Source organism: Palaemon carinicauda, chromosome 22 (assembly GCF_036898095.1).
Source record: "Palaemon carinicauda isolate YSFRI2023 chromosome 22, ASM3689809v2, whole genome shotgun sequence".
NCBI classification, from domain to species: Eukaryota; Metazoa; Arthropoda; class Malacostraca; order Decapoda; family Palaemonidae; genus Palaemon; species Palaemon carinicauda.
In genome coordinates, this window is record NC_090746.1 from 71,993,243 (window position 1) to 72,014,075 (window position 20,833).

General features: G+C 39.9%; 1 protein-coding gene across 5 annotated transcripts in view; it reads left to right on the top strand.

The window, feature by feature from the left end:
• Window positions 1-7,401, top strand: part of LOC137616534 (tumor protein p53-inducible protein 11-like) — a 282,889-nt gene extending 275,488 nt beyond the window's left edge. For all 5 annotated transcript variants that reach the window (XM_068346379.1, XM_068346381.1, XM_068346380.1 and 2 more), the window contains one exon: window positions 2,827-7,401. In XM_068346379.1, coding sequence (XP_068202480.1) covers window positions 2,827-2,900 — 74 coding nt within the window. In that variant the 3' untranslated portion in view covers window positions 2,901-7,401. The remainder of the gene's footprint in view (window positions 1-2,826) is intronic.
• Window positions 7,402-20,833: the final 13,432 nt, after the last annotated feature.

The following is a 20,833-nucleotide window of genomic DNA, read 5'->3' on the forward strand; positions in this document are numbered from 1 at the left end:
GTGACTGCAACCTCACCATCCTTGGGCTAACATATAGGTCTACCTGCTGAGTCATCAACAGCCATTACCTGGCTCTCCTTGGTCTTAGCTTGGATGGAGAGGGGGTTGGTCACTGATCATATGTATATATATGATCAGTCTCTCGGGCATTGTCCTGCTTGCTAGGGCAATATCACTGACCCTTGCCTCTGCCATTCATGAGCGGCCTATTAACCAGTTGGCACTGATAGCTTAGTGTGAGCATTTTTGTAAAGCCTTCGTGATATTTGAACATAAAGGCTGGTATGGTAGATCTCATCACTTATAACAACTTTATTTTGTCACATGACTGGAGAGTAGGGGGATATTTTGCTTTCCTAAAACAAGATTCCAAGTTCATGTTATGCTGTCTAATGACTATTTGAATCTTCTTCATTTAGGGGGTTGTCACTCTCTGTACGCAGACATGTGCATACTTTTCTATTCATATTTTACAAACATTTGGAAGAGGGAAATAAAAAAATGTGAAGTGGAAAAAAAGGAGCAAGTATATTAAACACTAGTATTAAAGAATTATACATCACTTAAGTATTTCACATTAATAAGGCGTAAGAAAGTTAGAAAAAACAAAATCATGAATGCATACAAATATTTACCTAGTACAACTAACCAGGTTGTTTGTTAAAAGCATTTTCGAACCCTTAGCTTCTCTCCACCAAATGGAGTTGCAATAGCTTCATCACCATTTTAAAAAGAAAAAAAAAATATTTCAAGTTTAAACAAAAAACCAGTCTATAGAGTAGCAAATGCTCTTAGGTACTGCATTTTTAATATAACCCTTATATTATAATACCACTTTCATAACCATAATGGATACATGGGGGGCCTTTGAAAATGTGTAAATCAGCAACAAGATCCCAAACTCCAAATAATCTTAAAATATTAAGAATAATCAATCTACACTGTACTGTACTTGTATGCAGCTTAGCCATTCCACTGATATCTCAGCCTCATATAATATACATATCAGACTTCAATGCTTGAGAAATCCATTCATTACGTTCAACACCAACAATGCAGCTGTTTCTAATCCACTGCAGGACAAAGGCGTCAGACATGTCCTTAGTTAAGTCTGGGGTTTGGCCATTTTGATCACCACTGCAGATTGATGATGGAGGGAGACTAGTCTTATCATTCACAGCAAGCCAAGCTAGTATGTGAGGCCTTGAGGAGTAAAGCTTTGCTGATCATGATCATGACAATACACAAATTCTTTCACTCCATTGAGGTATCTCCCCTCAGAAATTCATGCACATACACATATGTATATATATATATATATATATATATATATATATATATATATATATATATATATATATATATATATATATATATATATATATATATATATATTTATATATATTGTTGTTATATGCTGTCAAGTATGCATTTGTGAGCACAATCCATTCCAAAACATTTTTTGGTGTGAAATCTCTCTTTTCATTTGATGAGATTCCTTTTGGAGAAATAAGTTGATGACATTTACAGCTAATGTAATATTTAGCTCCCTTATAATAGATTTTGAAAGTACCTTTATTTCTGTGGATTTTTATTGTTATTATTAAAAGTATGCATGAATTTAAATTATCAGAATGTGTACTGTACCTGGTGTCACGGATTACCTAAACAATTTTTTAAGGTGCAAGAGACTTTCTGGATTCACTTTTACTGTCATTCAGTTTTAGATTTTCTTGTAGGGATAGAGACATGAATGAAACAGTTCTTTAGATTAACATTTATAAAGTTTTGTCTATCTTACATACATTTATACTACATTTTGGTAGTTGGGGTGTTGTGCGGTCTCCAAGGAATTCCTAGAAAGGGCTAGAACAGGAGATCCAACAGGAAAATCCTTTGACACCACACACACCTCTCCAATAATGTTTTTCCTTCATCAAAATCCTTGATTAGAATTTAATGCTTTTCAATGATGTTTAGTACGAGAGCTTTGTCTTAACACCATCCTCTCCTTATGAGATTTTCTTGTACTGCAGTGCAAGCCATCTTTTTCAAGTTAATGAAAGATATCTTGCCTTCGTTCTGAACACTGTAATGAACCCTACATTAAATACACCCTCACCTTCTTAAGAAAAGTATTTCCTTTTGTTGTGGCTATTTCATAATTGGTATAATTTTGTTCATGTCAAGGGGATTACTGTACTATAGGCCTACATTACAAAACAAATGTGCTACTTGAATTTGCTTTCATGGAAGTTACAGACGTGTTAACTAACCGGAGTTTGAAAAGAGTATGTCTTTGTCCCTGTAACTGATTTATTGTTTATGTTGATATGAAAGCTGTCAGTGAACTATCCTACTAACAAAATTTCGGGTGGAACATTTTGTCCCACTTGAAAAATTATATTATCTTTGTATTATTTTTAACCGTAACAGATTATATTTTTGAATAAGAAAGTCACTACACCTTGTGACTATCCCAAACTTGAATTTGAAGGTTAAAAAGGCTATTTTGATCGTATTTCTATTCATATACACAAAATATGCTTTTCAGGTGGCCAGAAAATTTGCTTACAATTTTTTTAATTGATTGTTATAAAATTTATCTTTTTTTATGACCAATTTTTTGTTATGAATGTTTTACTATTATGCCCATTCAGTATATGAAATGTTTTCTGTTGTATTCTTATATGTTTACAGTACTTATTTTTTGTATTGTAGAACCCATTTATTTTGTGCAGTACTTGTGAGTCGATGCCATCGCTTTCCAGCGTCTTAATGATCATGTATGTGTGTTTAGATGTAATTCTGTGTCTTGCCTTTCAGCTGGTTACACTCCCATACGCGGCCAGAGACCAATGGGCTACCAGCAGCATTGTCACATCAACAAAGAACATTGAAGAGTGTTGGCCAAGCAAATTTCCCACTGAGGCTGAGACCTCTCCAGGATAGAAAGGGGTTTCATGTCAAGAATAGATAGAAAGCATAGGAGTAGACTTAGGCCACTGATGATCAGTTGATGAAGAAGCTGGTTTATAGATTTCTATTTTCAATGACCATACACTATACTAGATTTACTTTTTATGGACACATCCCCTTTTTGCGAAAACCTATCTTTCAGACGTTGTCAGATTTGCTTAATAGCATAAAAAAATTTTGGGTTGCCATAATTATCAAATATAATTTTGTATACATTACAGGCAACAGATTGAGTTATCTAAGAATTAGGATCTTTAATACTCAGGAAGTTTGATTTGGTGTCCCATGTTTGTCAGTCGTAACAAAGAAAATACAGTATAGTACGGAAACTTATGAGTGATTGTTGATTGTTGCCAAATAAAACCTGGCCCTCCAATCTTGGAAGGTCAGTGGTTGCTTTTAAATGTGTGAAAGATTCGGGTGCTAAAATGGCAAGGGAAAATACTTCTGCTCACAAGATATTAAACCAAAGACAGGCAATGGGTCTTATGTTGATATACGCCGGTGACTTTTCATTCATTATGATAAATCTCCATCATGACTTGTCACAATTTTGCCTACTCAAACTTAGGCTAAGTAAGTCAGAAATGCATTCATATTAGATTATATTTTCTTCACTGAATTTCGGAACTTACCACGTTATTTTAAGATTTTTATTTGAGTATTTCGTGCATTATGTTGTAAAGTGTGTATCTTGTTTTGTAATTATGCGGGAGTTCCAATATACAGTCATCAAGACAAACTGGAGTTTATGCATGTACAGTAGAAATTAATGTTTTGCACATCTTTTAATAATATAGTTACATTACTTCATTAAAGATTCATGATTACATATAATTCTTCATTGTTTTTACTAGGATCTAGACCTTTTTATCATCATGATTTAGCTACAGTTTATTTAAGTAAATATGACTTAGGTATTTTGCATATGCACTCAGACTATTAATATAGGGCATTAAATTCTACTGTGTTGATTATATGACTACAGTATCATTTTAAATATATGTGAAAATGTAAGCATTATACTGTATTTGGAAGGTTGATATCTGACAGTCGGTTCCAGTTTAGTAAAAAAGATGCTAATACAGTATGTTGCAGTTCTTGAAATGTAATAATATCCGTTATACAGGTAAGTGAGTGGATTCATAGTACAGTGTTATACAGTAGACTCGCTGATTTTTTCCTTTTTAAAGTCTTAAACTTCTGAGTATCCATATAGCACTCCTGAATCACAATTTTCCTTTTTACTTATATGGGGTAATGCAATGCTCTGTCGTTAGAATTCCGATAACTTACGCTGAAGGGTGTTTGTACGTACATCCCTAATCTTGGCTGTACAGTATGTACATTTAAAGTTCTCTCCTCCAAGCTTTATTCACTCCATTAGCTTGATAAGTAATCCAATATAACTTTCAGTTCTCTCTCTGTTCAATGTTAAAGAAATATTAATAGGATTTTAGTTTGAATATTTTTTGTATATCCCAGAAGGCAACCAGAGTGATTAGAATTACGTTATGTTCATACTCTCTCTTAGTGTTATGCAATAACTTTAAATTTGGTTAAGAAATTAACTAATTTATTTCTGTATTATAAAAAAAAATGTTACATCTGAACCAACAAGCTTTTGCAGTACATATTGCAATGTAAAACAGTAAATGAAAAAAACATATTCTTAAGCTAAATATTACAATTATCTGTCAAAGTACACCTTGTGGTTAGTATTTATAAGCAAAGAAAGTACTGTACAGTATTAATAACTGTCTTATATACCTAAATTTATTTCATTACTTCAGTGTTGTGTTTAAAGGAAATGGTTTATCTGGCTAAGGATATTGGTGAATCTTGAATGTATTCTGGTTACTTTTTACTTAAATTCTCTATATCAGCTTTTAAGACGTAATATGGAACACAGAAAGATTGATGAAATGTATTAAGGTTATTAGATGCCATCTTGAAGTTTTTCATACAAAACCTTGCAAGAGGAAAATATGAGAACTGAAACGTCAATCCTTAGCCGTGCCATAGAATAACTGAAGTAGCAAAATCAGCATTGATTGTAGAATACTGTGTTCGAAACTTGAGTACTCAGAATACGGATTTGATTAAACCTACTCCGTCATTTGGAGTTTATTACTGCATTGAATAACAATACATTTTTTCAATTGTCTGTATTCTGGGGGTATTGCTGAATACAATACAGTACATTATTAACCATTAATGCTAGCTGCAAGGACTTATATAAAAATATAGCCTCAGAGTTTTTTCTGACTTTCAGCAGAAATTAATAGAGCTTTAAAGTTTGATTCTTGATCTTAAAATTTACAGCGTGGCTTGCCATTTTATCATTAAAACAGAACTTGAATGCTATAAATATTTTCAGAGAAAATAGGAAATGAGGGATAACAAAAGAGTCCTGTTTTGATTGGTAATATGAAGATGCCACATTAATCTTGTTGCTGTTTCTTCTACAAATTGGACAAGTCATATAAAGTTTATATTAATATATTTATATATCAGTAGGATAAGATGGAATATCTGATACTTCTTGTGAATTCTAAGAAGCTTTAGATATGTATAACCCTTTCAAATATATGTTTGGATATCGATATAAATTTTCAACATTTAGTGTTAGTTGGTGAAGTAGAACATAATATTTTCTGTATTGCTAATAAATATACTATGGAGATATATGTGATGGTTATAGAACTTGACATTAATGATTAGCAGGTTCTGGTAGACTAAAGGATTTACTCTCCCCACCCATCGTGACATTTAAAGGATGCATTGGTTAAATAAATTGCATTGCTTGCAAGGTATACAGCTTTGAACAATTCATGTACTATGTACGTATCAGTCTTGTAATAGCAGTCTCATTGCTAGTACTCTAAATTCTTCTTAAGTTTATTTTGAATTGATAGATAATCTAACCCATTGCAGCATTAAAGAAGGAAGATTTTCTTGTAATGGACAGGGAAGGGGAGGGTTTTTCCTAAAGATAAAATGGACTGGATAATTAATACTGAGCCCTTTGAAGAAAACTCCTAGGAAACTCCTAGGAGTGATAAACCCCGGTTACGTCTGTACATAAATCTGCAGTGAATGTAAACTGCATGTAATCCAGTGGGGAAAATGTTTATATATGTAACTGTATCCATAATTTAATTTGCAAGGATAACTGAGCTTAAAACAATGTTGAAGTTTTATCTTGTGCAGTGTAATCACTGTATAAAAGATATTCAAGTACTTATGCAGTGACGTTTAACATTGATGGTTATATAATCTGTCACAAATAAAGAGAAAAGATTTATCAGTTAATATGTAGTCTTATATGCACTGTATATTCAGTGTGGCATTTTCCACCAGACTGGATAATTTATTTACAGTTAAAAATTTCCATAAGCTATTTCTCATCCATAATCAAAAGGTTTCCTTTTTTTCTTAGTTTTAATGATAGGGCTTATAAAGTCATTTTTTAATTTTTAATGTTAGTATTTTTAGATTCAGTGTTTAATTAGTTCAATATTAATACATTTTATTACTGTCAGTCATAATCACCATTATTATTAGAATTACACAACTTTTATGAATAAATTTCATATAAATGTATTTTACTATGAAAGTCATTCCATATATTGTATTCTTTAAATTACACACTAATGAAAATTACAACCAGCATATAAAAACAAGTTGGTAGGGGCATGATAAAAAGGTGATTCCAAATTGAATTGGAATACTACCACCGAAGCTAAATATTTCCAGTGTTTTAGTTCCTTTAGAAAATTCATGGAGTTGACAGGTTCATTTTCCCTTGGTTCATACATGGGGAAAGCTCCACAGCATAGCATTAGAGAAGTCAAGGAAATTGCTGCAACAGTAATCAATATTTTGGAATAGCAGTATGTTCATGGTACTGTTGACCTGGTCCGTAAAGTTAGTTAAATTCTTTAGTACAAGACTTGAGTGAAACACTTCATAGATACCATGACACTTAATTATCTTCACCTTGTCTCACATAGGCACATGATTACATCAATAGGTGGCATTGAAAGTGTATAGCATAGCAGTCACAGTATGTCGTATTCGTGTGTATCACTCCCCTTAGTGTTTAGCGTGCCCGGACCTACTTTGGTAATAGGAATCACCGTCATCTTCACTACACTTATCATATCTCATCTTTTGTCGTTATCAGGTTTGCCATAACAAAGTGCGGGAATACATTTATGATACTGTATGATGAAATAAAACAGTAACAAAAAACCCTATTCCAAACATACAGATGATAAGCTACTTTTGTTATGCCTTGATAATTACAACTGATTGTAGTAACTTCATTTCTAAATTAAGCCTGTACCTACTGTCGGATACCCCAGTAAACAACTACGTGTACACAGCTTTTAAATTAAAAATGTGAATTAATGTGAATCTTTATTTTATTGTGCAAACACTCGCCTTGTACTTCATACCATGATTATGCCTTTAACATTACTCTTGGTAAATAAGATTGGTCGTAACGTGTCATTAGTAGTGTAACTCGCATATACTGTACCATACAGTACGTATAATAGCATGTGAAAATGTAGAAAACTAACATTAGACTGAGAAATTTCTCTGACAAATTCTAACCTTTAGAAAATGTAGAGCAAAGCCAAGTTACATAATGTCTGGAGTTTGCAATGCACTCTGATTTAGTTTGGTATCTTGTACAACAGGTATTATAATCATATACAGTACTATATTGCAAAGTTCAAATTAATTTTGGTTATAAAGATGAATTGCTAAGGTGTTTTGTAATGAATTTATCAATGCAGCTTGGTATATTTCTGTTTACTATACTGCAGAGCGAGATTGCATGTAATCTTTTTATGTAGTGAAGGGGTTTAGATTAATAAACGTGAGTGTTCATCCATAATTTTGGATATACAGAGTTACAGTATTTCTTATAAAACTCATGATAGATTATAAATGTACCATCTCTCTCTCTCTCTCTCTCTCTCTCTCTCTCTCTCTCTCTCTCTCTCTCTCTCTCTCTCTCTCTCTGTTCAGATGTTTTCAGAAAAATTTTTCACACAAACTAAAGATGTAAAACAGACTGTAGTTTTACCAAATAAAAGTGGAAGCTAAAGTTGTTTCACTAAAAGTGACAGAAGTACTGTAGTTAACCTTTTAAGAAAAACCATCCAGGATGGAATATTTGGGTACAACATATACTTAGTATTGTATACATATTAGTCATTTAGCACTGATTACTGTACCCCCTTCCAGCTCCCTGGGATTGTATACGTATTTTAGGTTGAATCATGCAAAATTTATTTGATTAGGTATCTAAAACTATAATTTCTCCTCACTGAGAAGATTGTCAATTTATGTCAAATGGTGCTTTGTCCATAAGTCAGTCTCCTGTAATTAAGATTCATTTTCTGGAAGCTAGGATTTTGAGCAGAAAGATAGATGTATGGTCTATTGACCATAATTTTAAAAATGAGTTCTGTAAAACTTATATGAAGTATAGATTGTAAATGCAAATCTTAAGCATCAATGTAAACTGAATAGAAATTAACTGTAATAATTAGTAAATTCATGTAAAATGTTTTTATAAAATATTAAAGAGTATGAGTAGGGTGGTAACCATACTCGCAAATCACTTACAAAACATCCAACAATTAAAACTATCATATAATTACTCTAATGTAATCATATGATTTTAAAGAAATGACTAATGTTTCAGATAATGGATTGATTATTATGGAAATGGACTGAATTTTCCAAATACAGTACAGTACTTCTAAAATAAGGGCTTTGGTAAAGGAAAAGCCTAGTCTGGTTCTCAAGGGCTTCCTCATTAAATGCTAGAACAGGGAATCCAATACGACATAAAATACCAAAGAAATATTGTCTTACCTGTTCAGGCTTGTGTATTAATATGCAAAGCATGGATTCAATGTGTATAAGAAAGAACCATGGTTTTAGGCTCAATTGAACTCTTCATATTCCCTTCAATGATGAAATTTTTCTGACAGCCGGTGACATGTCATTACCGAGAACCAATACTAATTATGTACAGTAATGAAGACAATACTACCTTGGGTCTTTATTTGCTTTCAGCTACCATCTTTGACATGGTACTACCTTGGGTCTTTATTTGCTTTCAGCTACCATCTTTGACATGGTCGCAACCTGAGTGAGCATGCAGTTTACAGAGTGCTATTGTTTGGAAGTTTCTGCATCTACTTTTAAGTTAAGTAACAGTTAAGTTTTGATTTAGTCATTCTTAGTGGTAGTTTTAACATAATATAGGTGTTATATTTTAATGATAAAGATTACTTTCATTTGTTGATTTGAATTGTAATGTAGCATATGACACCATTCACTTCTGGCTTTCATGACAGCATGGGAGGTGTTTTATGTTTTAGAATCTTATCATATCTTGACTTTTTATGGAATTTTACCTTGCTTTCATATAAATTGTTACCCTAGTCTAAGCCTTAATCCTTTGTGGTAAGTGTTTAGGCTAATGTAGCCTAGAACTCTTTACGGTTACTAGTATATGACACTAATATGTTTCCGTCTTATATGAATGCGTGCGGGTGTTTAGGGTAAGTTAATTTGCCACTTTACCTTTTTTTAGTAAAGATGTTTTCTGGGTCGATCTGTGACGGCCGGTGAAAAGGGTCCTTCTTTACACTTTTCTAATATAAATCTTCCAAATATACTAGAGAAAGATAAAAGCATGGAATGCAGAGGTTACTACCCTCGCGCGATCACCTTGTTGGTGTCGTGTATTTAACAAGGGCGTGTGGAAACCATTATTCACAGGCTGTCTTCCATTTAGATAATCCCTTCATCAAAGGGGAGGGCCGTGGCAGGCCCTAGAGAATACAGTTGGGCTACCCCACCGACACCTACTACTCGCGCTCTCCAGGTCATCCTTCTGTTTTGGACTTGCCCGCAAAGTCTATAAGTGTTTTGCTCAGTGTTTTCGCAAGTGTTTGTGGTTAATTCAACATGACTGACGTTGCTACTTCACCTTTACCAATGTTAAGTACCATAGTTTGTTTTGACAGTTTATTTCAGTACCGGGCATTTGTTCTATTTCCAGTATTGTGGATTTTAGTTTTGGAAGCGGTTGGCCTGCCTCGGTATCGGCAGACATTTTGGGTATTGTTCGCTTCGGTAGTTTTCAAGTTAATTTTGCCCATCTGGTACTCTGTCATCTAGGTTATATCACTTACGTTTTATGACCAATTTTATTATCTTTATTTGTTATTGGTTTTTACTATGGTATTTATTTGCTAGCAAGTCCAATTTGGACCTACGAAGAATAGCGATTTAGTCTTTGTTATACTTATGTACACACCTCAGGAAGGTGCTCGTTTTAGACTATATCTTTATGTTTATTTGTTACGTTGTCGTTATTCTTCGTTCTTGGTTATTACTATTACTAAGAAAAAAGCAATCAAATTTATTATTTTTCTTATATTATTGTGTGATGTTAGTTTTTTATTATGTAATCTTGAGAGCGTGAGCATAGAGTGCTCGTTTTCTGTTTCTACAGATACGAGTTACCCCTTCTCTCGTTTTCTTTATTAAGATGGAGTAAAGGTGGTGGATTTCCCGTTTTCCGTTTTTATACGATCACGAGTTATTCCTGCCTCTTCTTATTCTCCGAGTTGATGATATTACGTTTAATGATATTCACGTTTTATTGTTGTGGTTACTGTTAATATAGCAGAACCAGGGTACGAACCCTTTTTCATGAATAATCACAATTTCGTTATTACGGTCCTTTTTCATCGAATCTCTAGCTTAACCGGATATCACACAGACGTTCAGCATTGAGGTTAATATTAGCTTTCCTCTGATGTTCACGTTTTCACTATGACGGATCCTTGTCACCGGAGATCCGCTCCGGTGGCAACAGAGATCACTCAGACCACGGGTGGCCAATCTTTGGTTTTAGCTGTAAAGGAAAGGATTTAACATGAATACAAAGTAAACTGTACTTACTTTAATGACACTTTGAATTTGCGTTGATAATATTCATTAGCTATTCTTGAAAGTCCTAATGAAAATATATGAACATAATTAGCAATTTTAAAGAAAAGTCATTCAATTTACTATCTTTGGGGTATAGTGCGCCACTTGTAATCATGAAATGCGCCACTGTTGGCGCATGCACCATAGGTTGGCCACCCCTGACTCAGACGTTCAGAACCGGGGTTAACATTATTTTACCGATGAGGTTTATAGTTACATGTTATGTGGTTACTGGATATTAGTATTCTATTGATTCATCTGTTCACTGACCAGAGTCTCAAGGAACAGTAGATAGCCTCTCATGGCATGGTTGGTTTCGACCTGGCTTTTCATTAGAAGGGGCTAGCGTTCGGTTCCAAGTACTGAGTAGAAATTTATTTCTATTTTGAACACGATGTTGTATGGATATTTATCCATATTCATTCATACTTATAATTAAATATATGCATAAATATAGACATTATTGTTAGTTAGAGTTATAAGGTTGATCCCAGCCTGTGAATAGGATCACTAACCAGAGTTTCAAGGAACATCCAGACTTATGTCCCCTTTCTTTTACAGAAGGTCCGCCTACATGGTATGGTTCCCGGAGTCATGCACGCTCTGCTACGAGCTGTCCTCCCTACTCCTGACCCATGATGTAAGTTGGTTCTAATATGTTTCCTTTTGGTATCCTTTGGCGATGATTTAATTTGATCCGGATTAATGTATGAATTGCTTATTGAGGAGAACGGTCTTCTCCTTCATCACTAATCCCCTCACTTCTTTCAGGATGATGATGAATCTCTCCGGCCTGCAAGAGCGGCTCTCCGCCCTTGGGTATCAAGGTTTGGAAGGAATGCCCCATCTAGAGGACCCTATCTCCTCGGAGTGTCCTCTCTAGGGTTGGACATCGACCCCATGGACGGGCAGGTAGGTGGTGATGAGTTTTGAGCCTTCAGCTTTGCAATTACCTGCATCACCGACCTAGGACCCTCAAAGGATCCTGATGTTCATATTACCTTGCATAAAACCGTGACTGCTAAAAGCCAGGGGTAGGGTTAAAGAGCAGATACAACACATTCTAGGGCAAGCCAAGGGGCTATGACGGAGCTCAAAGATATGGTGGTGAGTCGGATCCGTTCAGGAACTCGAATGACTCCCCCTACAGTCCCAGGCGTATCGAAGTAACCTCCTTCGATAAAAACAACACATAGAAATTTGCCTTACATGTCCCATATATAGATGGCACCATAACTCTGGATGGCATAGACGTCCGTCCTCTGGAGGACCTAGAATTTACTCTCAGGGACTAGAATTCCCATTCAACGGATTCGTTCGATTGAAAGAGCATGCCTTGGTTAGGTTAGACAAGGTACCGAAGGTAACGGTATTATTTCCTAAAGGGCAGGCCCGATCTGTCTGGACCAGGATGTTGTCGGTCTGGGGGGTACGATAATTCCAAGCTCACCCCACACAATGGGGAATACGCCATATCTACAACTGCTCTCATTGTTGCCTTGCCTATTATGGATAAAGGGACAGGTCTTACTATTCAGGCTGACAAACAAGGTTCGGCCATGCCGGCTCTTAAAGAGCCGGACCCCACCTCGGGGAGACCTTATCCTCGATTTATCCCACTGAGACTTTGTTTCGGATATTCATGAAGAACCAATCTCTGCCCTTCCAATTCGACCTACACGTTTGGTGGTCTGATCGGGTTAGTTGTGGGAAATACGTTCTGTCTGAGGCCTCTATCAGACAGGAATCGAGCAGGCTGATAGTTTCCTCCTGATGGGGTAAAACCCTCTTCCCTCAGGAGGAGGTGAACAAGGTTCTACAAGATGATACGAGAGCAACCCAAAATTGCAGGAAAGGCGGGGCCTCACTGCCAGAAAGAAGGTCGAAGACCAAAAGCAAGCTTTCTTCAAGAAGAAGCAGAGAGTTGCCCTCTACAAAACGAACCGGGGTCACTGCCATCAATAGTCAGTTACCCACTCGCCATCACAGTCTTCCTCTGATTCAACGCCTATGCATCCGGATCCCCCCTCATCAGGTGGGGTACCTCACTGATTCCCCAGGTACACAGCCCAACCCCGTTTGGATGCCCTCGCCTGCATACAGCCCTAGCTCCGAACCCTCAGGTTCCTTTCGTGGACAGCAGAGAGGAAGATACAGGGGTAGAAGACAGTTCCGCCATCAAGGCGGACCTAGGAAAAAGGGGGCTCGGGGAAGGAAAGGACCTAGGTTCACTCCCTCACAACGAGGTGGTCCCGGTAGGGGAGAGACTTTACCACTTTCAAGACCATTGGACCTTCGGTCTGTGGCCTCATAACATAATCTCTAAAGGTTTGAGGTGGAAATGGCCACAAGGTCCTCCTCCTCCACCACTGACCTTCTCCCAGAAATCCACTCCCATCCTGAAAGAGTACACCACAGAGTTACTCAAGAAGAAAGCAATCAAACGGGACCGATCACCGAAGTTCCAAGGCCTCCTGTTCACAATTCCGAAGAAAGGCTTGTCGGCATTGAGAGTGGACCGAGACTTGTCAAAGCTAAACTCTTACATTCTCTGCGACAAGTTCCAGATGTTGACTATCTCTCAGGTACGGACCTTACTTCCCCGTGGGGCCGTCACCACCTCTGTCGATCTTACCGACGACTATTATCATGTGCCTATAGCTCGAAACTTCTCTTCTTATCTGGGTTTACGCCTAGGCAGGAAAGCCTTTGCGTTCAAGACATGCCCTTCAGCCTCAACATTGATCCCAGGATATTCACGAAACTGGGAGAGACAGTGTTAGAACAACTCAGGAACCAAGAGATACAGATCATGGCTTATCTGGACGGTTGGCTCATTTGGGCCCGGTCGGCCATAGAAGGCAACAGAGCTACGAAGGAAGTACTTCGGTTTCTCGACAACCTGTGTTTTCGGGTCAATCTCCAAAAGTCTCGCCTGCAACCATCAGGCCACTTAGAATGGTTAGACATTCAGTGGGACCTTTCAAAGCACACGTTGCCTCTCCCTTCCAAAAAGGTAAGAGGAATAGCTTCCAAGATCAAGAATTTTCTCAAACACAAACAGATGTCCAGAAGAACCTTAGAAAGTATCATCGACCTTCTCCAATTCACTTCAATAACAAAAATTCAAAGACATCAATCGAGTTTGGAGAAAGAGAGCTACAGTTCCTTTAAGAGACAAGGTCTCGAAGATCCCCTCTGTCTTGAAAATGAGACTACGCCCATGGTCCGAACCGAAGAACCTCTCCAAATCGGTTCCTCTACAATTCCCACCTCCACAAGAGACATTCCATACAGCCGCGCCTCTAAGTGGATGGGGGGATTACTCCGAACATCAGATGTTTCAGGGGTCTTGGTCACCCGCCATGAAACAGACCCATATCAATGTTCTCGAAGCCATGGCAGTGTTCTTGACCCTGAAGAGACTCTCTCCTTCGAGGTCGAGCCACATCAGAGTAGTGTCAGACAGCACAGACGTAGTACAATGCGTCAACAGTGGAGGATCCAAGTCACCCAACCTGAATCGGATCCTGGTCACTCTCTTCGCCTGGCCAACAGAAAAGAACTGGATCCTGTCAGTAAACTCACCTTGCGGGAGTCCAGAATGTGAGAGCAGACTCACTAGCCAGGACGAAACCACTGGAGTCAGAATGGTCTCTAGACATAATTTCATTCCGGTGGATACTCAGGAACCATTAGAGGAAGGTTTACCTATTTCCCCCAGTGAATCTTCTAATGAGACTTTTACACAAACTACGCTCCTTCCGGGGGGCAGTGGCTTTAGTACCACCTCACTGGCCAAGAACAGTTGGTTTCCTCTCCTCCTCGAGTTGAAACTCCGTCCCTTCCGGATTCCGTTCTCCAAACTGACTTGAGTAATCCAAACTCACTGTGTCAGATTGCTTAAGGATAGCCAAAACTCTAACTTTGTGGACTACAGGAAGTTTGCAGCTAGTAGAGACGAGAACATTGAACCGGAAATCGATCTCTTCATCGAATCAGACAAAAGGGACTCGACAATTCGCCAATATGATTTGGCCGTTAACAACTAGCAGATTCCCTAAGAGTTCAGACCATACTCGTATGTCTCCGAATATAGACATCTCTTTCTTGAGGTTCTTATTTGGCAAAGGCCTAACAGTTAGCACTTTAACCACCATCAAGTCAGCTTTGAAGAAGGTCTTCCTTGTTGGGTTTAACATTAACCTAGCTGATTCCTATTTCTCATCTATTCCAAAAACATGTGCTAGGCTTTGACCTTCGGTTCGGCCACAAAAGGACTCTGGTCTATGAACGGTGTCCTCAAAACTTGCGCCGGACACGGACAATGAATCCTGCTCTTATCACTCTTCTTGGAAGACTTTATTTCTAATGGCTTTGGCCTCAGGTGATGGAATATCAGAACAAGCAGCTCTCTCACAAACCCGGAAAACATAGATTTCCTTCCTTCAGCCGAAAAACGCCTTTCTCCAGACAATGCTTTTCTAGCTAAGAAATGAGGATCCGCAAATAAGTGCTCCCCTCGGAAGATTATTCTTCTTCCTCAGGATCTTTTCTCTGTGTTCAGTCACTACTCTCAAGGCCTTTTTTAGCTAGAACTGCCACCCGCTCGTCTGGCCCCTTGGTTATCGGGGAACAAGGAGGTACTACAGTATCAGGCAACAAATCCTCTACTTCTTTAAACATACTAATCCGGAATCATTCCCCCAGGCTCATGATATACGGACAGTAGATACCTACATCAATTACTTCCAGAACAGGGACTTTGATGATTTTGAAAAAATATACGGGTTAGAAATCCCTTATGGTTGTCAAACGCCACTATCTAAAGATCTTACAGGCCCTAAATACCCGACGATGGCAGTGGGGAGCCTTGTCCCTCTCCATTAATCTCTGCTTCTTCCTTTCTTCCATCTCGTCTCTTCTCCCTCCTACCCGCCACTCACACCACGTCGCCACTCTCCTGGGTAGTTCGTTAGCCCTATGATATTTGCCATGTTTAATTCCTATGGTTTAACTGTTATTGTAGTTACCGTTCCTTTAAGGTTTAGATATGCTTAGACATGTAAGGTTTGATGCCTTTTGCGATTCGACACTCAGTTGATTCCTTGTCGTCTTAGTTATTTAGCCTTACGCTCCCTATGTCATTTGGCTAGTTGGTAATTGGACGTTTCTTACATTATTATATTATATTATTGTCGTACATGGTGATTGTATTCTCCGCATTATGTTATTACTTTATTGGGCTTGGAAGGCATTCTCTGGTACATTTTCACCGGCCGTCACAGATCGACCCAGAAAAGGGATTTTGACGAAGGAAAAATCTATTTCTGGGGAGAGACCTGTGACGCCCGGTGAAACCCTTCCCGGTTATTTTTGTACGGACCCACCCTTTCCTTGCCAAGCCATATGTTCTTGCAGAAGGATGACCTGGAGAGCGCGAGTAGTAGGTGTCGGTGGGGTAGCCGAACTGTATTCTCTAGGGCCTGCCACGGCCCTCCCCTTTGATGAAGGGATTATCTAAATGGAAGACAGCCTGTGAATAGTGGTTTCCACACGCCCTTGTTAAATACACGATACCAACAAGGTGATCGCTCAAGGGTAGTAACCTCTGCATTCCATGCTTTTATCTTTCTCTAGTATATTTGGAAGATTTATATTAGAAAAGTGTAAAGAAGGACCCTTTTCACCGGGCGTCACAGGTCTCTCCCCAGAAATAGATTTTTCCTTCGTCAAAATCCCTTATTTGGTTTGAAGGATTAGCCTAATTTGGGGCCCCTTGTTTAGGTAAGTTTTAGGCTAGTGTACCCTAGTGTTCTTCAGTTATAATTCATATGAGAGATAATGAGTGACAAAGTGAATAGTACTGTATCCCACATATATTAGTGTATTTTTCTGTTTTTTCAATTTACATATGTAGTTTGTGTATGTACTAACATGATCTGAGTGGAGATGACCTCCTCCTCCTCAACGTTGAGTTCTTTTATGTACTAGGAGGACGTATTCCCCTATTTCTATTATGTCATAGGTATTGGGGGAAGGGCCGCTCAATTCAGATCTTCGCGTTGGACATGCAATTTATCTTTTCCTATTCATTGGCTTTGTTAAGTCATGAGTTTTGACTACTGTGTGGTTAGGGTAAAAAAGACGTCACGACAGAGATATGGCATCCTTCCCTACTCTTCATCTCATTGAAGGAGTCTGCTATCTTCTTTATAGGTAGGGGAAGGGGTTAGCCATTTAAGGTTTTAGTTTTCAATCAAATTTGTCTTTTCTTAATCTCTTAATTCCATATATAAAGTTGAGTGGTAATATGATCCCTTAGGGTGAGGAAATGTAAGCTCCTCCCTTAGGAGATACTAGTAATTACTATTTTGTATTACAGATGAGAGAAATAAAGGATAAATGTAACTTGGTTGGGTGCAGTAACCTGGCTAACCCTAGGGGTTATCAATCCTCTGTGTCGCTATCATATCGACTGTATACAAGAGTTTATTCAGCTAAGAATAAGGATCCAATAGCTTCATATTTGAGATATACAGTGCAATTTTTCTCCTTTCCATGTAAATGGATGGGTTCATAAAGATCTCAAGATTCCTCAAAGTATATGCCAAGTAAGGAACTCCAAGATTTTATCTGCCCATCAGCAGCAGATTCAACAGTAATGGATTTTGGTAAAAGAGTCATTGTGGACCTGTCCCCCAATCAAGTAGAAGTAGTAGATTTTGAGTCTGAGGATATTCTAGCTCCTGAAGAGGATGCGACCTTACTACAAGGTTCCTCAGTGAAGACTTTTGTCTAACCTGGGAGGCAATCTTTGGGTGCTCCTCCTAGGTTTGGCCAGCTTGCTAACTCATCTTCTACTCTGGTTTTCACTGGGCAGGTTACCATTCCTCCTTGGTTCGGTAAGCTTGCATTTCTAGTGGACACCTCAGTTATTGCCAAAATAGTTGAGGCAATAATTCACTCCCTTTATGATGGGCCTATCTAAGGACCTACCATTCCCATGAATTCTGCTTTGTTCCGTAACTGAAATACAAACCACGCTATTTACATGGGGTAATTACTTCGGCGTAGCTGAATAACGATCCATAAGAATTTTAACAAGGGTTTACTACCCCTCCGCTAGTTAGCGGGGGGTAGGGAGGGGTAGCTTGCTACCCCTCCCCCCTCACACACACAGTGCGAACTCCACTTTACTCTTAGCTCGGATGGCGAACGGATGTCTCCGCTCCCATCCTCGCTTGACGGCCATTAATGTTTTGTCTTTTTAACTTACCTTTTCGTATTCTTAATATATTTAAACATTATTGATGTTTATATATATTCTTGTGTATAGAATATAGTAAGTTCCTTTTCAGTGTTTGTGCGGTGTGTGTTGAGTACGTCTACGAGAGTGATCGCCGGCTTAGCCCTAGGCCACCACGATTCTCTTCTTGGTCACGGCCGTTCACTCCTAGGCCACCATGGTTGCCTTCGTGGAGTACGGCCCCTCTCTCGAGGTCGTTCACCTCTTACTTCGTACTACGTCTTCTACGATAGCTTCTCGGGCAGAGTTGCTATTTCGTTTTTGTTTGTCTCAATTATTTTTATGAAATCTAATTGTATTTTTAACTTTTCAGCTCGGGGAACACGTCCCTTCGGGGGTCTGTGATTCTTGGAACATTCAAAATCAGTTACATAATTATAGTTGTTATAATTCTGTTTTGTTAAGTTTTTCGTCCTCCCCCCTCGCCCGTGCATGTCAGTGGGGGAGGAGGGCGCATACCTACTTTCGTTCTTATGTTTTACTTTCGCTCGGGGTTTCTCTTCGGAGTTTCACCCAGGGGAATTTCTGTTAGATAATTATTCATTTTTATTTCCCAGTTTACGATGCTGTTTCTTCGTGCCTGTGTGTGCCTTCGAAGCAGAGCTGTCCTGTTTATGCCTGGGGAGTCTGCTGTCGCCGCTGTCTCTCTAGGACATCGTCAGGGGCGTTCCCTTCTCTTAGAAGTTCCCCCGTGACTACTGTCAGCTCTTCAGTGCATCCTAGAACGATAAGGAGGTTCGCCTCCAGGGTAGTTAGTTAACTTTCCTTCTTACCCTTTTCCTGGTCCTTAGGCGGTTATGCTCTTGGGGCTGAGCGACCGCCCTTGTAACTTCCTCAAGGGGCTGAGCGGTTGCAAGGCTGGACCATGGTAACTAGTGACTATGCTCTCGGGGCTGAGCGGTCGCTTCTGTAGCTACGCTCAAGGGGCTGAGCAGCTGCAAGATCAGTCTTGACCTCTCTCGTTCGCGAGGGAGGCCGCACTAAGGGCTCCTCTTCGGAGGATTGCTCCTTTTTGTCTCTTCTACGAAGTGTCTCCCGTTCGCGTGAGAGGACACTCATAGAGACTCCTCTCCGGAGGATTGTTCCTGTTTACGTCAGCTGATCTTACGGCCCTTGGGGGCTCCTTCACCAGTCTCTTTTACGAAGTGCTCACCTCTCTCGTTCGCGAGAGAGGCCACTCATAGAGACTCCTCTTCGGAGGATTGTTCCTGTTGAAACACCTTGCTGTTCAGTCACTAACACTTCGGTGTTTAGTGACAGGGAAACTTCGGTTTCTCTTTTTCCCTGATCCTTCGGGGTCTCGGATCTTTAGTTACGCAGTTCCCTCGGGCTCTCGTAACTTTAGTCACTACTACACTTCGGTGATTAGTGACTGGGAAACTTCGGTTTCTCGTTGCGCTGACCCTTCGGGGTCTTGCAACTCAACCCCTCGGGGCCTCGCTACTCAGGCTACGTTAGACCTTTGGTCTCTCGTGCCCTCAGTGGACCTGCTGACCTGCCGTATCCGTTCCTGGCTGCTGACGCGCTTGGGGCGCCCACGCTCCTTGTTATCCAACGGGCTCCTTTCCCTCCGGGGCAGAAGAGGCTTTCTCACATCGTGAGTAAGTCCCTTAAGCACCAGGTATCCCCTGCGCGCCAACGTTCCCTTGCGCGCTCGGCTGCTGTTCCTGCTGTTCCTGAGACTGCCTTCCAGAGACATCCTGTTCCAGAGGCTGCTACCAACGTTCCCTGCGCATTAGCGCACATCGTTGGAGTTCCTGAGATAGCGCACAGGCGCTCACCAGTGGTTCAGACTGCGGTGTCTCCAAGTCTCTTCTACGAAGGACACCTCTCCCGTTCGCGGGAGAGGTCCCTCACAGAGACCACTCCTCGGAGTGTTTAGCAGTACTTCCAGTTGATCGTTGGCTCTCTGAAGCAGACCTGCCTTGGTCCTCTTCAGGGATGCCCTCCCTTTTAGGGACACATCCCAGTTCCTGATCTACGAGTTAGCTAATCCTTCAACCTAGCGCGCGCGCACGCTCTCTCCAACGATCTTCTGTTGCGTACTAGACGCACAAGGGCCGACGATCGTCACTCGCGCGTAAGCGCCGAAGATGGTCCGCGCGCGGGATGGTTTCCCACTTGCGATCTTCAAGGTCCGTCCGCGTGGGGTTTCCCGCGCGCGATCGTCGAAGATCGTTAGCCGACGATCTTCTGATACGCGCTAGGTGCGCAAGCGCCGACGATCTTCACAACGCGCGTAAGCGCCGAAGATCGTTCCGCGCGCGGGATGGTTTCCCGCGCGCGATCTTCGAGGTCCGTCCGCGCAATCGTCCAAGATCGTTAGCCGACGATCTTCTGATACGCGCTAGGCGAGCAAGCGCCGACGATCTTCATAACGCAAGTAAGCACCGAAGATCGTTCCGCGCGCGATCATCGAAGTTCGTCCACGCGCGGGATGGTTGCCCTCACGCAATCATCGCGGATCATCCGCGCGCGGTTTCCCGCTCGTCCACGCGTGGGATGGTTGCC